This window comes from Eriocheir sinensis, unplaced genomic scaffold (assembly GCF_024679095.1).
Source record: "Eriocheir sinensis breed Jianghai 21 unplaced genomic scaffold, ASM2467909v1 Scaffold574, whole genome shotgun sequence".
NCBI classification, from domain to species: Eukaryota; Metazoa; Arthropoda; class Malacostraca; order Decapoda; family Varunidae; genus Eriocheir; species Eriocheir sinensis.
In genome coordinates, this window is record NW_026111914.1 from 53,791 (window position 1) to 74,268 (window position 20,478).

Consider the following 20,478-nt stretch of genomic DNA (forward strand, 5'->3'; position numbering starts at 1 on the left):
ATATATATATATATATATATATATATATATATATATATATATATATATATATATATATATATATATATATATATATATATATATATATATATATATATATATATATATATATATATATATATATATATATATATATATATATATATATATATATATATATAGAGAGAGAGAGAGAGAGAGAGAGAGAGTAAAACAAAAACTCTCGTAATTTTCATATAGATTAGAAGTTACCACTGCAGAGAAGACACTTATTATAACTGAGAGAGAGAGAGAGAGAGAGAGAGAGAGAGAGAGAGAGAGAGAGAGAGAGAGAGAGAGCGCATTATATAACCAACATACGGGAGCGACAAAGCGACAGACAGACAGGCAGGATCACTCGCAAACCAACAGAGGGCGCCAGCAATGCCTCGAGCCAGGAGTCGCGTTGCATCTCCTCGGTATGAAGCACAAACAGTAAATAAACACGAGTGGAGTGCGCACGTTAAGGTTGCTAGTTTGTACGCACCATATAAAGAACAGACAATAAACAACCAGTGCGTACATTATGGTTGCTATTTTGTACGCACCCATAATGACTAATTAGAACAAGGGAAACGAAAAGATATTATTTGCATGTGTTATGATAGGGATGGATAGAAATAGAAATAAAGGAGTCTGTGATAAGAAAAAAAAAAGAAGATAAGATTGATTGTATATGGATAGAGGTGGGCAGGAATAGGACACAAAGGAGTCTAGTAAGGAAAAATATATAAAATTAATTGTAATTGTAAGGATAGGGATAGGCGGGAATAGGAACAGTAGAGTCAAGTGTGAGTATCTGCAGTCTTATCTCTCTCTCTCTCTCTCTCTCTCTCTCTCTCTCTCTCTCTCAAGATGGCTGTGGGTGACCCTGCTCCTCACCCTAGCCCGCGCCGCCCTCCCGACCCCCTTCCCGCCTCCGTCCGTGGGTGTGCGGGGGGCGGGGATCAGTCCGCTGGTGGGCGTGGCGGCTCAGCTGGCCCGCGAACACCTGGCTCGATGTCACCTGGTGCAGGCCGCAGGTGACGCCCGCGACCCCTCCTTCGGCGCCCTCGTCAGGTGAGGAAGAGTAGGGGTAGACAGATAGATAGGTACTTAGATAGATAAAAGATAAATGAATATAAAGGTAGATAGATAGATGAATAGATACGTAGATGAAGATGGCTAGCTATAGATATATATACGTTTTTTTTTTTTCGCCGTCCCCAAAACACACCATTTAATTTATTTTCTAATATACTCCATTCTATTACTTCTCTTTTCAAAATGTATTCATCCTGACGTAACACTCGCGCAAAAGGAGACCGAGCTTCTTCTTGTAGGCTCCCTGTCTTAATATCCCGTTTTTTGCTGTTAATTGTTAGTGTTTTTACATTAAAGGAAGCAACTCAAGGGAAACAAAGCGATAGTATAAAAAAAATAAGCCCGCTAATCGATGCTCCTATGAAAGAGAAATGTAAAGAATGGCCAAAAGAGAGGTCAATTTCGGGTTTAAAGGCGGGCGTATCCTCCTCCTTTGATATATTCTTCCAATGCTCTCACGTCCCTCTCATCAGCCTCTTACATCTCCTTGTCTTCTTGCAGCCAATTGTGGGACGACGGGAGGACGTGCGTAGGAGTCTGGGGGGGAGGAAAAACAACCCACAGATCCTCTTCGTCCTCCTCCTCCTCCTCCTCCTCCTCCAATTCATCCCTCGCGGAGCTTTTCTCTCGCAGGGATCCTACGCTTCCTTGCCGGGCTATCCTTCTCCTCCTTCCATCCTCCTCCTCTTCCTCTTTTTCTTCCCCTTCTTCGTCTTCTTCTTCCGTTGCTAATAATACGGCGACGTCTGTTTGGAGGTAAGTATATAATGAGAGAGAGAGAGAGAGAGAGAGAGAGAGAGAGAGAGAGAGAGAGAGAGAGAGAGAGAGAGAGAGAGAGAGAGAGAGAGAGAGAGAGAGAGAAGGACAAAGATTCATGAGGTCTTTTCTAATCTCACATCCTCCTCCTCCACCTCCTCCTCTTCCTCCTTCTCACCATCATCATCATCTTCTAAACACAGCATCCTCGACTGGCTCACCCTCACGCCGGAGACACGAGTGGTGGTGGTCGGGGGTGACGGTGCGCACCCACCAACCCACCCACGCCTCGCCCACGCCTTCCACGTCCTCCACCTGGCCGTGCGGGAAGAAGAGGAGAAGAGGGTAAAGGTGGTTGTGAGTCGTCTCTGTCACTACTGCCAAAGAGGGGGTGTTGGGTGGACGCTAATTGGTTACTGGTCTTCGGAAGGTGCTCAGGATAGCACTGTGCTCTTCCCAGGTGAGAGATATATAGATAGATAGATAGATAGATAGATAGATAGAGAGAGAGAGAGAGAGAGAGAGAGAGAGAGAGAGAGAGAGAGAGAGAGAGAGAGAGAGAGAGAGAGAGAGAGAGAGAGTATGATGATAATGATGATAATAATGCTGATGATAATAATAACAATAATAATAATGATAATAATAATAATAATAATAATAATAATAATAATAATAATAATAATAATAATAATAATAATGACAATATATTCCTTTTTTTTTTTTTTTGCACTCTCTTTCATCCTTTGCTTCTTTGCTTCTTTACCTATCTCTCTCTCTCTCTCTCTCTCTCACAGACACTACAGAGGACATGCACAGACACAGACTTCGCGTGGTGGCCAAAGAACTCTTCCCTTACGTGTGTTATAACCTTCCCTCTTCCTCCTCCTCCTCCTCCTCTTCCTTCTCCTCCCCCTCCTCCTCTGGTCCTCTCATCCCGTGTGATTCCCTCGACTTCCGGATCTTGGACACAGCCGCGAGTCTCCTTAACTTTACGTATGTTTATATAGTACTTCTTTATTGATTGATTGATGGGTAAATATAGAGAGATGAATAGATAAATAGAGAGGTTAGTTTCAAGAGGAGAGTATCAAGACATCTCTCCAGGGGGCTCTGATCTCTCTTTCCGCTTCTCGTTTGTTTTTTTCTTTCGCCGGAGCAGCGTCTGGCGGGCCTTTGAGCTGCCTCCCTTGCTGTGAAAAAAATATATGTAAATAGGTAGTTAGATTGAAAGAGAGATATATAGATAGATAAATAGAAAGATAGAGTGATAAAAAGATAGATATATTAAGTAATTAGGTTATCGAGTCATGGCGGATATCAATATTAGTATAAGTACCGTGACCTCCTACCCTCTACCTAATTAATGACCTAAAACTTGTGACTTTAGATAGATAGATAGATAAATAGATAGATAGATAGAAAGATTAAGTGATTAGTTTATTGAGTCATGGCGGATATTAATATTAGTATAAGTACCGTGACCTTCTACCCTCTATCTAACTATTGACCTACCACCCCTGTCTTGTAGCTACGAGGTGTGGGCCCCCAGGGATGACAAGTGGGGGGCGCTGGTGCTGGGGGGAAGCTGGAACGGCATCGTGGGGGAGTTGCTGCGGGGGGAGGCTGACCTGTCGTTGCGCCTCTTCTGGTCCGCCGACAGGAAGATGGCCATTGACTTCACCCGCGCGTATATCTTTGAGCCCTTCGTTATGGTCACCCGCCAGCCAGGCCCCCTCCAGCAGAGTCTCGCCCCCGTCAGACCCTTCACCGGTGGGTCTTCTTCTTCTTCTTCTTTTTCTTATTCTTTTTCTTCTTCTTCTTCTTCTTCTTCTTCTTCTTCTTCTTCTTCTTCTTCTTCTTCTTCTTCTTCTTCTTCTTCTTCTTCTTCTTCTTCTTCTTCTTCTTCTTCTTCTTCTTCTTCTTCTTCTTCTTCTTCTTCTTCTTCTTCTTCTTCTTCTTCTTCTTCTTCTTCTTCTTCTTCTTCTTCTTCTTCTTCTTCTTCTTCTTCTTCTTCTTCTTCTTCTTCTTCTTCTTCTTCTTCTTCTTCTTTTACTTCTTCTTCTTATCTTCTTCTCGTTTTCTTTTCTTGTTCTTGGTCTTGTATTTGTTCTTCTTGTTATCTTTTTTGTTCATTTTCTCGCTCTTCTTTACGCTGTTGTTGTTGTTCTTCTTGTTCTCCTTCCTGTTCTTGTTCTTCTTGTTCTTGTTCACCTTCTTCTATCTACCTACCTACCTACATCTATCTATCTATCTATCTATCTACCTCTCTCTCTATCTATATTTCTCTCTCTATCAATCTTATCCTCGGCCTACACTAACAGGCGAGGTGTGGGCGGTGCTTCTGGGCGTGACATCAGCGGCAGGGGTGGCGCTGTGGGCGGTGCAGGGGGCGGGGTCGCGGCTGAGGGGCGGTGATGGGCGTGGTCTGGGTCTCGGCACCTCGCTCCTGACGGCCTGGGGTATGCTGCTAGCGGACATGCCCACCACGCTCCCGACCTCTCTTCCTGTTAGGGTAAGGATTATTCTCTCTCTTTCTCTCTCTTTCTTTGTGGTAATGGCCCATGGTGACGGTCAAACTTGGGGTAGTGTACGTGTATTCTGCATCATAACGTACAATGGGTGGCGGTGATGATGGTGATGGTGATGACAGTAATGGTGGTGGTGATAGGTATTCTGCATTACAAGTGGTGTTAATGATGGTGACAACAGGTAACCGTGGAGTGACATGTGGTGATGGTGATGGTAGAAGTAGTGATGGTGATGGTGGTGATGATGGTGATGGTGATGACAGTAGTGGTGATGGTGATAGGTATTCAGCATTACAAGTGGTGTTAATGATGGTGACAACAGGTAACCGTGGAGTGCCGTGTGGTGATGGTGATGGTAGAAGTAGTGATGGTGATGGTGATGACAGCAGTGGTGGTGGTGATAGGTATTCTGCATTACAAGTGGTGTTATGATGGTGACAACAGGTAACCGTGGAGTGCCGTGTGGTGATGGTGATGGTAGAAGAAGTGATGGTGATGGTGATGATGATGGTGATGGTGATGACAGTAGTGGTGGTGGTGATAGGTATTCTGCATTACAAGTGGTGTTATGATGGTGACAACAGGTAACCGTGGAGTGCCGTGTGTATCCTATTGTAACGCTAGTGGTGGTGACGATGATGATGGTAAAAGTAGTGATGGTGATGGTGGTGATGGCAGGTAACAGCGGGATGGTGGTGGGTGGGCGTGGTGGTGTTGACGGCCATGTACCGCGGCTCGCTCATCGCGCACCTCACCGCGCCGGGCAACACCGCGCCGCTCAACACCCTGGCCCAGCTGCGAGGGGTGCGGGGCGCCACGTGGGGGCTGGAAGGCGGCTACGGCGTGGGCTGGGACTGGTTCAAGTTCAACATCAACCCGGACGTGAGGAAGATGTTCGAGGCGATGCAGGTAACTGAAACGTTGCCTTATGATCTACAGCCGGCCATACATGCTAGAGTCCTTTTCTCTCCTCTCATCCTTTCCCTTCTCCCCGCCTAGGTCACGCCGCGAGATGAGCAGCTCGCACGCGTGTTGAGTGGCCCACACGCCTTCTTCACCTGGAAATACTACATCCAGACGGTACTGGCAGGGCACTACACGGACGCCGCCGGCCACCATCCCTTCCACATCGGCAGTGAGGAGCTCTTGATGGGGCAGAGCGGCTGGGGCGTCAGGTGCGTGAGGGAGCAAAGGAACGAAGGAGGAAGGGAAGGCGTAGTGAAGGGATGAGTGTCGGGGTGTGGGTAGGTGAGGGCGTTAGGTGGGGTGTGTGGGTGCGTACGTGGGTAGATGAGAGTGTGAGGAAGTGTTTGAGTGGGTGAGTGTGTAAGTGTGTATGTCAGTGAGTGTGAGAGTTAGTGAAACGTATGTATAGATGTCCGTAGAGTTTCGTAAAAAAATATGTGTAGTTCATGATCAATAATAATAATAATAATAATAATAATAATAATAATAATAATGATAATAACAACAACAGGAACAGAAACAACAACAATAGTAAGAATAGTGACTAAGTGAGTGAATGGGTGAAATAAGGTTCTCGATAAGTGGGTGAGAGAAGAAGTGAATGGATGAATGAATGAGGAAGTTGGTGAGTGTGCGAGTGGATGAGTAAAGGACTGAATGAATGGATGAGGGAGGAAGTGAGGGAGTGAATGAGGGAAGAAGTGAGGGAATGAATAGGTGAATGAGGGAGAGAGTGAGTGAATGAGTAAGGGAGGGAGGAAGTGCATGGATGAATGAGTGAATGATTGAGTTAAGGACTGAGTGAGGGAGGTTACAATGTTAATAGATGAATGAGTAAATGAGAGTGAGTGAGTGAATGATTGAGTTAAGGACTGAATGAGGGAGGTTACAATGTCAATAGATGAATGAGTAAATGAGAGTGAGTGAGATAGCGAGTGGGATGAACGCATGAATAAATGAATGAAAGTAGATATGTAAACGAGCAACAGCATTCAACTTTCCCCCTTCAGGAAGAGCGCGCCCTTCCTGGCACCGTTGGACAGGGTCATCGGGCGCCTGGTGGAGGTGGGGCTCATCGACCACTGGCTCAAGGACCTGTTCCCCCCCACGCAAACCAAGACCAAGATCAAGGCGACGGCGACGGACCAGCAGGAGGAGGAGGAGGAGGAGGAGGAGGACGCAGACGAGGCCACAAGGAGCTCGGTAAGGGAGTTATCAATGGGAGTATTAGGTCGGTAATATAAGACACTTGCAGTTCTCACATCATCAATTTCTAAAGGTCAAAGAGGAGGTCAGTCGGGTTCAAATGAGCTTTTCTTTAGGTTTATGGTACTGAGGAAGGGTCAAAGTACCACAAGGGTTATAAAACTACTCATGGAAGTGCCCAAAACTCCTACGAAAGCCTTGGTAAATATGTGAACTTGGGCGATGAAATGTTTTAAAATACGACCCTTAGTGTTAGCTTGTTTTGGTGGAGTATTGTTAAGTATGTAGCCTAGTATTCCGTGCCAGTATTCCGTGTTCCATATGTTCCTTGCCTACAGTAAAAAAGAACAGTAGACGTCTTATTAGCAAGTTATAGTGACGGAAATTGGGCAAGGTCTAAAACACGATCTGCCGAATTATCGTCTTTATCCGGTGCTGAAACGAAAAACAGAAACGATATAGCACGGCCTCAGAAACCCATAGTGGTCATTGGGTATTAAGTAAATAGATAAATAAAGTTGTATATATTGTTGCATTCCCCACAAAATCAATAACCTACAGCAACTGGCATCGATTCTGTCTCCATAAGCAGCCTGCGGAAGGTTAATGTTTCTCCGTGTGGCCGCAGGATGAGAGCGCGCTGCAGGTCCTTGGGCTTCACCACCTGCAGGGCGCCTTCTACCTCCTGCTGGTGGGTGGTGGCGGCGCCCTCGTGGCCTTCGTAGCCGAACACGCCATCGGAACACCCCCAGGAGGCAGCAGCGCGCGTGACCGTCGGGCAAGACAGTGGCGTCGATAGTCCTTGAGCGATGTAAACCTAGAATCCTATATAGAAAAGAAGTGTTATCAAAAGAGCCGGGCGAAATTCTTATTGACGCCGATACAATATTGTTTTTTTGTGTTCTAGGTATGGTCGGAATATCAAAAAAAGTACCCAGCGCACAAAGAAACCGCATCAGCATAAATATGTATTTCTCGCGGCACTTTTGATAATATTATTTGCGCCTGTGATGAGATTGGCCGCACTCTCTTATTCTACGGTTCTGCCAAACTACAATCCCCTGTTCGTGGCTTTTGGCGGCCGAACACCTGGCTTAGCATTGATTTTATGGTTCTGAAGTCTACAAATAAAGATATGGTGAAATATAAGATCCTATACGTTTCCTTTTTTTATGTATTCAGTTAACATTGCAGGAAGGAAGGTAAGAGATATGTAGTCATTGAGTTATGGTACGTATGTCCGGCTGTTTCTACGCACATTTTCAGTTTCTTCTTGCATCAGAAACAAAAAACATCAGACAGTTAACCCGTCCGCTGCGATTGGAACGAATTTGGCTTTCACTGGTAGCCTGATAACATATACTCCTAGGTCTTTCTCTGCCTCTGTGGTGGATAGTGGAGTGTTGCCCATGTGGTATTGGTGTGCTGTATATCTCCTTCCAAGGTGCAAGACTACATTTTTCTTCATTGAATTATAGCAGCCACTTTTTGATCCATTCCTGTAGCTTGGTGAGGTCTTCTTATAGGAAATCCGCAGCCAACGGGTTTAAGGATGGCTCAAAAAGTTGATAAATTCCTGACGACACAACCCGCTATATGCCTGGCACATTTTTATTTCCCCATTAACGCACGCCAACCCACAGAAATCGAGTTGAACGCTTAAGAAAATGTTACAGAAAGACCTTCAGTATATTTTTAGAGCGATAGCCCAGTGTGTCGCTCATGAACACGTAAACTCCCTCTTTTCTTCTTCTTCAAACCTCTGACGCTTCTGTTTCTCTCGTAACCTTACACACCCATTACTTCCTCAAATCCATCTCCACTTTGCCCTATATCAGGCTATATGGCCATTCAAATCTCCTCCAGTGAACACCTTCTCATTTCTTAGACCTGCCATCTCGTCATCCAGCACTCCCCAGTAAAAATGATGATAATTATAATAATGATGGAAAAATAACGAGAATATATAGTAGTTTTAAGTTTGTATTTATATAGTTTTTAGTCCCGTGGTGCCCGCCGGAGGATTGCAAGATTGATTGATTGATAGTTTATTGTTGCAGGTAAACAACAAGGGAGAAGGGAGGAACATGCCATCCCAACCCCCAGGCAGTACAGAGTGTGATTATACAACTAAGGATACATGTGGAAGTAGCACCAGGAAACTAAAATGAGACAATGGTGACAGAGAGGGAATGGATTATGCTGCTGCTGGGACTGAGAGCTGAAGCAAATGAGAGAATTATAGCAGCCATGAAGAGTTTTTTGGAAAAGATGTGGTGTGCAAGAAATAGGGAATTGGAAGATTTGTAATGGATACTGCTTGTTTTGTTTGTATTTTTACAGGTTTGCCCCTAGATTGTAGTCCATATGTACAGTCCCTTATGTCTGAATCAAGGCCTTTATTTATTTATTTATTTATTTATTTATTATTTTTTTTAGCACGTCCCCTACCATTGTATCTTTTTAGTTTCCTGGTGCTATTTACACATGTATCCTTAGTTGTATAATCACACTCTGTACTGCCTGGGGGTTGGGATGGCATGCTCCTCCCTTCTCCTTTGTTGTTTTACTTGTGTAACGCTCCAAAAGTGTAACGAGTGAATGAGTATGGAATGCAAGTGAGTGAATGATTATATATTACAACAAACGAGCAAGTGAGCGGATGTGTGGACGGGTGAACGAGTGTGTGTGATAAGTAGAGATTATTGGCGTGAATGAGGGTGTGAATGGATGAAAGACTATTCTGAAATCCCTCATCTCCAGTCTCGAACCCTAGAATGATTATTACTTAGCTAGCGATAGATTATCTAGTTGAAATGCAGAGAGGGAGTCACGTGAAGAAGGGGGAGGAGCTTAGCGAGGAGCAAAGGCGAGAAGGCGAGGGCAGGGAGAAGCACGGGCAGTGAGGAGACGAGCAGCAGGAAGCGAGGAGGGCTGCCAGGGAAGAGACAAAACCCAGAGAGTGAGAGGCAGAGAGCGAGGCCGACGAGCGGTGAAGGACGCACGTTAAGAGGTGGGCGTGACCGTCCATCACAGCCATGTGAACACCACCGCAAGCACGGCAGAGGCGAAGCAAGGCACAGCAAAGCTCAGCAAGGCGAGGCGAAACAAAAGCACGGCAGAAGCAACCTCTTCAACAACGCCTTAAACCAGCCTTGCCGTCATAACCACCTCCACGGCTTCTGCAACCACGCCTCAGCTCGTAAACCACCCAACCACGCCTCGTCAACAACGCTGCTGCACTTACCCGCCCTGGCAGTCTCTACCCTCCGCCGGCGCCTCAATCGCCCCAGTGCCCTCCTCCATCCTACACCAGTCAGCACTTCAACACAGATAAGCATTCAAATGTTCCCCAATTTCCCTGATAGGTAGTTAGTTAGGTTCAGTAATATGTATGTATTCATTTAACATTGTCACTCCGCTAACTTCCCAGCTGTAGGGTAGGTTCTGGACGAACCGTACAGTTTTTTATTTTTTATTCATAATTTTTTTTAGTGAATTAACCTAAATTTGAAGTGATCACTATAAAGTACAATCATTGCGCCATATTCTCTCGTAAGCACAGTTTTTTCACCACAATATAAGTTGGTGAAATGAAGCTTTAAAAATAATATCTCGAAGTGTACGGATCGTCCACAGGTATGGACGATCTGTACACGTATATGAGGCCTCAAACAAAAAAATTGTAAAAAATAGAAAATTAAATAAATTTGTAATTTGCCACCAGATTCCGTTAAAATAGACCCCAATGTTGATTTTAAATGATTTGCAACATAAAAAGATAAATATGTTTAAATAAAGAATGCGATTTAATTTTAATCTTCCTTTATTACACAAAGTTGAGAAAAAATGACTATCTTCTTTGCCTTAAAAAGCTTACAAGGCTTAAAACAAACAAAAATGCCTACTTGATCTTTCATTATATGAAAGAAGAGAGTAGGGAAACCTGATGAAACGCTGGAGCCTAGGAGTGGGTGCTGGCACCGGAGGAAAGAAGACACCCTTCACCTGGTCAGGCTTCACCTCACCCTCATCTTCTATGGCTGGGAAGACAAAAGTGTTTAGCATTTTTGTAGATTTTCTCATGAAGGAGACATTAACACTGGGGGGTTCGACGCCTAGGACTTTTGCAATATAGTTGACCTTTGTGCCCTTCGTCTTGCCCTCCTCCACTTCAAGTTCAACCAGCAAATAGTCCCCCACCTCAGGATCTTTCTCTTGAAATACATTGACTTCCTCAGGTTCCGTATGCTGGTGTTGTGCTCAATCCTGTAGTTGAATGCCAGTTCGAGGTTGGTCCGGTCTGTCTCCCGGAGGTTCTTGGGAATGAACTTGCGTGGCATCCTGGCTCAATCTGAAATAAATAACATAAATAAAGGTCACAAGGCATATATCTATACTATACATTATTATATTCAAGTGTGTCCTTCACCATTCTTGAACTGGACACAACAACAAAATTACAATGAAAACAATATTTAGATAAGCAACAGAATCTTTAAATTTCATGAGATACCTTATGCTATCCTAGACTATATTGCTGTAGCCTATCTGTCAATTTTCAAATAAAGTTCAACACACAAACAGCATAAATATCTTTGTTTACATGTGGAGACTCCGTACACTTAAAAGCCAAGCTGTACGAAACATCCACAGGCAGCCATTAAAATGAAAACAAACTTTACCGACACACGTGGTGGACTACATCACTAAAACCTCGTCATATCATCACATATAGTCATATTTAGGTGTACAATACCTAACCTTCACACTCCTAGCATATTCATAAGCACCACAAACCATAATTTAGAGGCAAAATTACATCAGGAATGCGAAAAACCGAAAAACTCGCCTCATTCATGCGTTGTTGGTTGCCGCGCTCAAATGGAGGGACGGAGCTGTGACTCAGTTTTCTCTTTCACTCTTAGTCTTTAGACGTTAACTAGCTTAAAATATGTGGTCTTGAGAGCTTTTGTACGGTATATCCATATGTACGGTTCGTCCAGAACCTACCCTAACTATTCATACATAAGAAAAGTGATTAAGTTACTGTAAGTGCTATAATTTCAAGCTTGTCAACCTGCCATTTGGGCGTTACTGAACACCCACACACCCACACACGCACGTTATCACCACTTCCCCCTTAACTAAACATTGTCTTAGAGTGGTTCACACGGGAATCCACCCATTTTCCATCATTACCGCACTACAACCCAGAACGAGTTAAATAGCCAGACGACCACCCCGCTACCACATTACCATCTAAACAGTGGCCGTCAGAAGTAATGTAGCGTTGCCTTGAAAAAAAAGACTTTACACTTGCAACAACAATCATCAATCAGGTTGTGCCGATATGGAGGCCAGACTCTCCAACGGGTCACCTTTACAGCAAGAGCAAGAGTGTAAACAAACCCTCGCAGCGCCGCGGCCGTGAACTCACCGGCTGCCCGCAACACCCAAGTTAATACCTTTACTCGCCTTTACCTGGACCAACACTACACAGACTAATTACCTGGAACACGTGGGTCATGACGTATACACAGGGATCGGATTAAGCGTGTGTAAAGCCTTGAGCGACGTAAAAAAGCAGTGGGCCCCGAGCTCCGTGGGCATGGCGAGTGAGGCGAGCATGGAGGGCGGAGACAAGAAGCCGCTCTTCACGCCGCAGGAGATCGACCAGATCGCCAAGTTCCTGGTCCTGAACCAGCGGCGGGAGCGCGAGAACATGATCATCCCGCGCAGCTTCACGCCCACCGTCATAAAGTCCAAGGAGGAGAAGATGGTGGAGGCGACCTTTGAGAGCTGCGCCTTCAAGTCCGTGCTGTCCCTGGTGGCCGGTGAGTGGCGGGGGAGGGTACAGGCCTGGTTAAGATGTGGAAAAGGCATGGTTGTGACTCACTAAACTTATTAGTTGCTTCATTAAAAATACAGGAGGCATGGGTGGCACTAATGCAGCTGTCCAACTAGCTCAAAGGAGCCGAAAACCTTGGCTCACCACCACATAAGTAGTCCAAAGCATATTGACAAAATTGCAGGCACGTATTGAAATTAATCATACCTAACAATTGTAACCTAACCTCATTTGTAAGGTAATCCTAACCTAACCTTGAAAGGCTCTGAGGGCTTTGCCTGCCCAAAAGGTATTTATTTTCTATTGCTGCTTCCTGTTTTTACTATTTTGTCCTTTCATTTAAATGTTTTGATGCCTCATTCAATACTTGGAAGTGTCTCCTTTATTGTAAAATAAAAAAAGATAGAATCAGGTGTTCATGATAGAATGAAGGAATACTTAACAGACATTAATCTTCTTTTTCAATACCAACAGGGTTTGTTCTTGGTGGTGGCATTGGTCTGTTTGCTGCCAGTGTTACACCCAACATCCCCACGCCAGACAAGCCTCAGCCGTCTGCCCGAGAGGTAAGTGTTAGGCTGAATAGTTAGCTACAGAAGAAAATTCCTCTCAATGTACTATCAACTATTCCCTGTTCAGAGAAAGAAGGCGGTTCAGGGTGAAGCTGGTATCGTCGTTTACCTCTACCCATGCTGCCAAATCAGCTTTCGTACATGCGTCTCTCTTATTTCCCATCCATGTGCTATTTGAAAGCGATATTTTATATATTCTGTATATAGTAAAGGAAGGTACATAGTACAATGAGTGTCGATGTTTAGGATTATAACAAGGATTTGTATAAATTCTATGACATGTGGCAGCGATTTTTTCCCATGTTGCCACGTTGTGGTGTTGGCAGTGGTGGTGGTGGTCGGTGTGTCCCCCTAGGTCCCTCCCCCGGGTAGAGAGAGAGAGAGAGAGAGAGAGAGAGAGAGAGAGAGAGAGAGAGAGATAAACAGGTGGGTTGTGGGTGGATAGGCCGGGAGAGAGTGCTAAGCTGATAATTGGCGGTCGAACTGGCAGAGCTGCACTCATGGGAATTCTGGAATCTGCCACGCCTTGAACCGCCTTCATGCTCCGAACAGACTATAGGTCATTTCACCTGAAATTCTCTTATCTGGTTCTACCTCAAACCAGGGTTGGAAAAAACCCGGGTTTTTTTAAAAAAACACAACCCACTGGGTTTTTTTGGGTTATTTTGGGTTTTATTGGGTTATTTTGGGTTTTATTGTTTTTTTTTATTATTCATATTTATATGTAAATCAGTTTAAATAAGCATTTAAAAAAGTAATCTAAAGTGAAATAAAAGGTTTGAAGTGTTATCTGAAGGCCAGACACTTGGTTGATACAAGTTGAACTTGTACTGTACTGGTACCGGTAACGGGTAAGTGGTAACTGGACAGGAACTGAACAGGTCAGGCTTGGCTACTGCTGACTCAGTAGCCTACTCCTCACTCCTCAGAGGCTCAGTGTTGTTTCCATTATACAGACAGAAGAGGAATCAGAGGACCACAGCAGTTAGCAAAAATGCCTGCTGATAGTGGGAGAAAAAAGGCAGCTGAGTGGAATGAAGTTGACATTTTAGAAAATGAAAAACAGAAAGCAGCCTGTAAATACTGCAGCCAAATAATTAGTGCAAATGAGACCAGGAACTTAATCTCAAGATTAAAAGAAAACCCCTGTTTGATGTTATTTATAATTTCTTTTTTATGTTAAATGTATTTTTAAAAAACCCAAAAAAACCCACTTGGACCGGGTTTTTTTGAGTGGGTTTTTTTGGGTTTTTTTGGGTGGGTTTTTTCAATGCCAACCCTGCCTCAAACTAATGTAGTATCATTGTACACTGCAATCAGAGGTTGGTGGGCTAGCTTTTTTATTTTATTTTTTATTTTTAGTGACAAGTTTTCATGTTAAATTTATTATTGTCACTATCATTGTACACTGCAATCAGAGGTTGGTGGGCTAGCTTTTTTTTTGTTATTTTTAGTGACAAGTTTTCAATGTTAAATTTATTTTTGTCACTAATCACTAATTACGGCTTTGCTAGCTGTGCCAACAAACATCAGAATTAACATCAGTAGTTGTGACATTGCCATTGCACAATTTTTCATCACACATTCTTTGTTTCAACCAAGAAAAGGTGGCAAATTAACTTGTAAGAATGTAAATGTGTTTGTCCTCAAAACTTGTTTCTCCTTGCAGGTCCTCCGGGAGTTGAAGGTTTCCACGTTATCATACGGGAAAAACTTTGCGGCTATCGGGTTCATGTTTTCTGGTGTGGAGTGTGCCATTGAGACGGTGAGTCTTGGTTGTAGTGCTTGCTTACACATGTCAGTCGCTTGTGAGACGAGGTGACCCACAGAGAATACATGTACACTCTAATTACAAAGACCTATAAGGATTAGAAAAATAGAAAACTGTACCTCCCCTTCCTAGTACTAGTGAGATCTGCCCCTAGATATAAAATAAATATGCTGTCATGAGTACAGTAGAATTTTTAGAGGTTTAACATCGTAATGCTGAGAGAATGTTTCTACCAACAGTCATTGATGTGCCATGAAACTATTCAGTGAGATCATTGTACAGTGGTAATGATTGTGAATGTAAGTAAGTATAGCATGTTCATCCATGACTTCAACAGAGGTAGTTCTCTCGTCATTCTACCAGGGGTACATGTCCCTAGGGCTATGTTTAGATTTTATTGTATCCTTTTAAACGAATAATGTTGTAGGTCGTTGATGGACTCTTTTATTCATTCAGTACCGAGGGAAGACTGACTGGAAAAATGGCACCTACGCAGGAGGCATCACGGGCGGCATTCTGGGACTGAGAGGTTAGTGTGTTTTGTATTTTTCAACCATGCAGGAGATTCAGCCTTTCATGTTCTTATTTCTTCTAACTGGAACACCTCTTGTTAGCCTCATACCAGAGAGGATACTACTACATAAGGACAGTACACTTGATTAAATTTCTGGCCACATGAGACTACATATTCAGATTTTGTGTATTTTTTTTTTTACAACAAAGGAGACAGCTCAAGGACACACAAAAAAGGAAACTATAAAAAAAAAAAAAGCCCGCTACTCGCTGCTGCTAAAAAAGAATCAAAAGAGGTGGCCGAAAGAGAGGTCAATTTCGAGAGGAAGGTAGTAGATACAAATCCCCATAGCTGATGACTCCATGGCAAAGAGATTAAATACTAGAATGAATATGCTCACTACACTATTGGAGCTTTGTATGGACACTTTTGTTGATGCTTGTGTTACACCCCCAAAGCTGAAGGACCAGTTGTTGATTACAGATTACTTTGTTGTAAAAGTCTTAAGTAGAATAATGTTGCAAAGATATATTAGAGATGGAGAGAGGATAGGAGTATGAAAGGAAGGTAAATAGAGAGGAGCAAGTGGAGACTGTTCTTAGGTGTTCAAAAAGATGTCTGAATAGATAATGGATGATGGGTGAATTGCAAGGAAAGACCAGAGTGGGAAAGTAAAGGAGAAGGAAAAGTTTAAGAGGTAGTGCCCAATAAAGCTCAAGACAGCTGAATAGATAATGGATGACGGGTGAATTGCAAGGAAAGACCAGAGTGGGAAAGTAAAGGAGAAGGAAAAGTTTAAGAGGTAGTGCCCAATAAAGCTCAAGACAGCTATTATGTAGGGATAAGAAATTACCAGCACCTGATCAGTGTTGTTTAGGTTACTCCAGTCAACCTTGGGGCCTCTGCATAGGAGAGCTCAGCAGACTCAGATTTGGGTACCTTAATAAAACTAATGAGAGATGTAAGATAAAGATAAAGTTAAGGGTAAGGTGCTAAAGGTAAATATAAGTAAAGTAAGATAAAGTAAAGCGCTCTCAATCATGTCTTAAGGCTGACTCAAACCCTGAACCTCAAGAAGCACACTATTGACAATGCTTTGCTAAGTGTATGCATGGAAATACCTACATACCTAAAGTTTCATTGTCATTCATTAACACACCCACTGCGATTGGCATGGATTTGGCTTTCACTGGTAGCCTGGTAACATATACTCCCAGGTCTTTCTCTGCCTCTGTGGTGGATAGTAGAGTGTTTCCCATGTGGTATTGGTATGCTGGATATCCTCTCCCAAGGTGCAGGACTTTACATTTTTCTTCATTGGATTGTAGCAGCCACTTTTTGTTCCATTCCTGTAGCTCGGTGATGTCTTCTTGTAGGAAATCCGCAGTTAAAGGGTTAAAAAATCTGAAGAGCCTAAATCACAGAGCAATGCTACTAAGTAACTGCATGGAATGTATTAACATAGTAAAAATTAAAGTAGCTATATGCACCTTTCCAACTAGTTTTTAAAAATGATGCAAGTCTTTCAACAGATACTAATAGAATGATATAACTTTTGTGTCATAGTAAGATAGAAGCTCTAGGGGTATAATTTTAAGAGTATGTTTACCTTGAAGTCTCATTGATCAGTGAAACTGCAAATAGAATAATGTAACTTTTTGCGGTATGATAAGCTAAAAGGTATAGAAGTATAATTTTAAGAGACTCTACCGTTAAGACTCGTGATTAAGTGAAAGAGCAAATAGAATAATGTAACCTGTGTGCTATGAAGTAATAAGATAAAAATATAAGCATAAATTTAAGAGACATATTCCTGTAAGCCTCATGCTGAAGAGTGTCTTTGTTTGCAGCTGGCGTCAAGGCCGGGGTGGTCGGAGCGATTGGGTTTGCTGTGTTCTCCTTTGCCATTGACTCCTACATGAGGCACTGAGCGTTGGTGTTACATAATGATCAGAGTTGGGGGGTGAGATCGGGGTGTCAGTTGTTAGTAGGGTGTGAATGTGTGGTGACTGAATGAAGGGATGTCTTGGCCTTGGATTGGGAGGTTGTCACTTTGTTTGGCAGGGAGTGTTAATAACGGCTTGCTTGTTGAGTTGTGAATGCTCTCAGACTGTTGTGGCTCATACCTTGGAGTCTCCTTAACTGTTGAATTTGTATGAAGAAAACCACACAGTATATTTTGCAAGAAATGTGGATGCAAATGTAGATCTTGAATGCTCTCTTTGGTAGGTGTTTTGGTGTTCATGTATTCCATTCCTTTATTCATTTAATCTTCTCTTTCTTTTTGTTTTACATCTTATTTTTCTTTTCATTCATTTAGTCTATCAAAGAATTCATCTGAGTAGAAACTTTAAAGGCCTTCCATGATTTTCTTTGACTTTCTTATCTGTTGACTACTGTTTGCTTAAGGTTATGAAGGAGGCATCGTTGGACTTGGCTAAGTAATGAGTCTTTTAAAGTGCAGAGGAAATGATTGGCTCCTTTACTTTCCATCAAAACCACTAGGGCATGATGGAGGTGCTAGAGAGGGAGTGTTGAGTGTGCATTGGTATTTTTGCATCTTATTTTGCTCCTTCAGGGTGACTTAAGAACATTTGACTTGCATAGTAGAGTGTTGGATGCTTTTGTGTTTGCCAAGAGTACTAGAGGATGATGGTGTTAGTGAAGGAGTGTTAGTGTGCATTAGTAAGCTGGCCTCATCTTTTGATCCTCATTGGTGACTCTTATGAATACTTGACTCACAAAGTAGTGTTAATAAAGGCTTTAGTGTTTACCAAGACCACTAGACAGGGATGGAGATATTGGTGAAGGAGTGATGGATGTGCATTGGTGGCCAAGCTAGGGTGACTTAAGAACATTTGACTTGCATAGTAGAGTGTTGGATGCTTTTGTGTTTGCCAAGAGTACTAGAGGATGATGGAGGTGTTAGTGAAGGAGTGTTTAGTGTGCATTAGTAAGCTGGCCTCTTATTTTGATCCTCATTGGTGACTCCTATGAATACTTGACTCACGAAGTAGTGTTAATAAAGGCTTTAGCGTTTACCAAGACCACTAGACAAGGATGGAGATACTGAAGGAGTGATGGATGTGCATTGGTGGCCAAGATAAGAGCGTTGCTGTTTTGTGTTTTGTTAGTGATGGTCCTTCTGTTCGATATGTTTGCTAGATAATTGCATCGTTTCTTCTAGTTGTCAAGGTGATCCTGTTTTTTTTTTAGTTATGTTTGTTAGATCATTGTTTCTTTTAGTCATCAAGTGTTGTTTGTGTTAGTTTAGGGACCAATAGAGTGTCTTCGTAGTTTCATTCTCATCTGTTCAAGTGTCATTTGTTGGCCTTCACAAAATTTTCTGGTGAGATCTTAACACTTTGCATCCCATATCTGAAGGGCAAACTTTCATTGAGATATAGTTTGTTTTGGAAGCTGTATATATGTATATGTATGACTAATGAGCAGAAGTTTTGTTATAATTATATTTTGTACATACATATAAAAAATCAGTACGCTGTCTAGTGGTGATTTTGATTAACCCCCCAAGACAGTAATCTTATGCAAGTGTCCTATTGGCTCTCCTTTCCAGCACTGGGTCGTATTACAAGTCAAATCCGAGAAGTTATGTGTCCCAACAGAGTTATTCATCCCGAACTCTGTAGGGACCCGAAACTTCTCAGATTCGACTTGTAACATGGCCTATGGTGTTGTAATCTCCTTGTTAGGGTTATCTGTGGCAAAAAATGGATTCTACAGACACTAGTGCACAAGTAACTCAACAAAGTGAAATGTATTAGAACAAAATTGAATGTTAAGGCCAAGGAACTCTATCTGTAGTGAATCAAAGAGAGAGGTTTCGGTGGAATCTGACTGTAGTTAAAACAAAGCATCGTAATTGTCAGACAGAGAGAGGTAAGCGACAGATGCTGATGCAGTGTGGTTTCTGCCCAGTGATCCGAAAGCCTTACAGCACCAGTTCTCCTTACCAACATTGTCCTTCTGTATACTCGAATTAGTCGACAAATTAAAATGCAGGTGGCTAAGTGGTTAGTGTGCAGGCCCAGCATTCACCACGTGATGGACGACACGGGTTCGACTCTGCCGCTACCACTTGGGGGATTTTTCAGTCACCACCGAGTGGCTTAAGACTACCCACATGCTGTCCTGAAGACCACCCATCAACCCAGACTCTAGAGGAAACCAAGTGAATCAAGAATGAGCTATGGGGGGGCAGCATGAGCCAAGAAAAGATGGTGCCACTATAAAACACTTGCCTGCGCCACGACGGGCTGGGGCCAACTACCATCCAGGCCCCACAAGAAAGCCTACCAGTGCTATAGGCTGGCACGGGAAAAAAAAAAAAAAAAAAAACTGGCTCATTAAGATATCCAGATTAATCAAGTATTTGAAATGTGTTACAAAAAAATGGAAAGTTTTGGCCGAGGACCTCTAGCTGTAGTGAATCAAATGAAGGTTTTCCTAGTCTATGGCTGAAAATGTTTTGTTGCATGCAGGCCAGTATTCACAAACATTTCAGGACACTCCCCCACACATATTTGATAGGGCTTGTTTGTAGGGATGGAGGGTTTTTCCATGGGTAGTTTTGTGAGGCCAGTGATAGTCTGAATGCATGCTAGCTATTGTCCTCCTTGTTGTCTATATCAGGGAGGGAATGCAGTGAAGAGGTCTTGCTTGTAAATCTACCTAACAAGGCCACAAGGATATATGATTGAATTAGAATGAAGCAAGAATGAATGAGAGGATGATTTGCACAGGAGCAGAAGTGTGTGTTGTGTAGTATGCGTGTGTGTGTGTGTGTGTGTGAGAGAGAGAGAGAGAGAGAGAGAGAGAGAGAGAGAGAGAGAGAGAGAGAGTAAATGAAGGAAACAAAGATGAGGAGAGAAAAGAAAGGAAGGCAGGAAGAAAGAAAGACGAAGACAGAAAGAAAAAATGGAGAAAAGTAAGAATGAGGAAGAAGAGAAATGCAAAAATAAGAGAAGGAAGGAAGGAAACACACAGAGAGAGAGAGAGAGAGAGAGAGAGAGAGAGAGAGAGAGAGAGAGAGAGAGAGAGAGAGGAGGAGGAGGAGGAGGACAATGGAGGTGGAAGCTGATCTTGCACTAAGTAAAAGAGGTCATGAAGTGCAAGATATGTCTAGAGAGAGCTTAAGTTACGCAACATTAACACCCGAGGGGGGGGAGAGAGAGAGAGAGAGAGAGAATACT

General features: G+C 43.0%; 2 protein-coding genes across 4 annotated transcripts; both read left to right on the top strand.

Annotated features, from left to right (window-relative positions):
- Window positions 1-877: 877 nt before the first annotated feature.
- LOC126993164 (probable glutamate receptor) lies at window positions 878-8,005 on the top strand. The gene is made up of 10 exons (XM_050852026.1): window positions 878-1,077; window positions 1,603-1,857; window positions 2,061-2,317; window positions 2,652-2,850; window positions 3,386-3,627; window positions 4,179-4,369; window positions 5,064-5,294; window positions 5,385-5,560; window positions 6,362-6,554; window positions 7,186-8,005. Exons 4-10 carry the CDS (start codon window positions 2,666-2,668, stop codon window positions 7,354-7,356), a joined length of 1,389 nt encoding a protein of 462 aa, XP_050707983.1. The 5' UTR covers window positions 878-1,077; window positions 1,603-1,857; window positions 2,061-2,317; window positions 2,652-2,665; the 3' UTR covers window positions 7,357-8,005.
- Window positions 8,006-9,398: 1,393 nt separating this feature from the next.
- Window positions 9,399-18,774, top strand: LOC126993171 (mitochondrial import inner membrane translocase subunit Tim22-like). 3 transcript variants are annotated; one of them, XM_050852036.1, is made up of 6 exons: window positions 9,399-9,872; window positions 11,900-12,394; window positions 12,883-12,974; window positions 14,650-14,745; window positions 15,208-15,280; window positions 17,116-18,774. In XM_050852036.1, the coding sequence occupies exons 2-6, from the start codon at window positions 12,169-12,171 to the stop codon at window positions 17,193-17,195; spliced, it is 567 nt and encodes a 188-aa protein (XP_050707993.1). In that variant the 5' UTR covers window positions 9,399-9,872; window positions 11,900-12,168; the 3' UTR covers window positions 17,196-18,774. The 3 variants fall into 3 exon arrangements, with proteins under 3 accessions (XP_050707993.1, XP_050707994.1, XP_050707992.1); XM_050852037.1 differs by having other exon boundaries at window positions 11,947-12,394; XM_050852035.1 differs by lacking the exon at window positions 9,399-9,872 and having other exon boundaries at window positions 11,581-12,394.
- The last annotated feature ends 1,704 nt before the right edge of the window (window positions 18,775-20,478 follow it).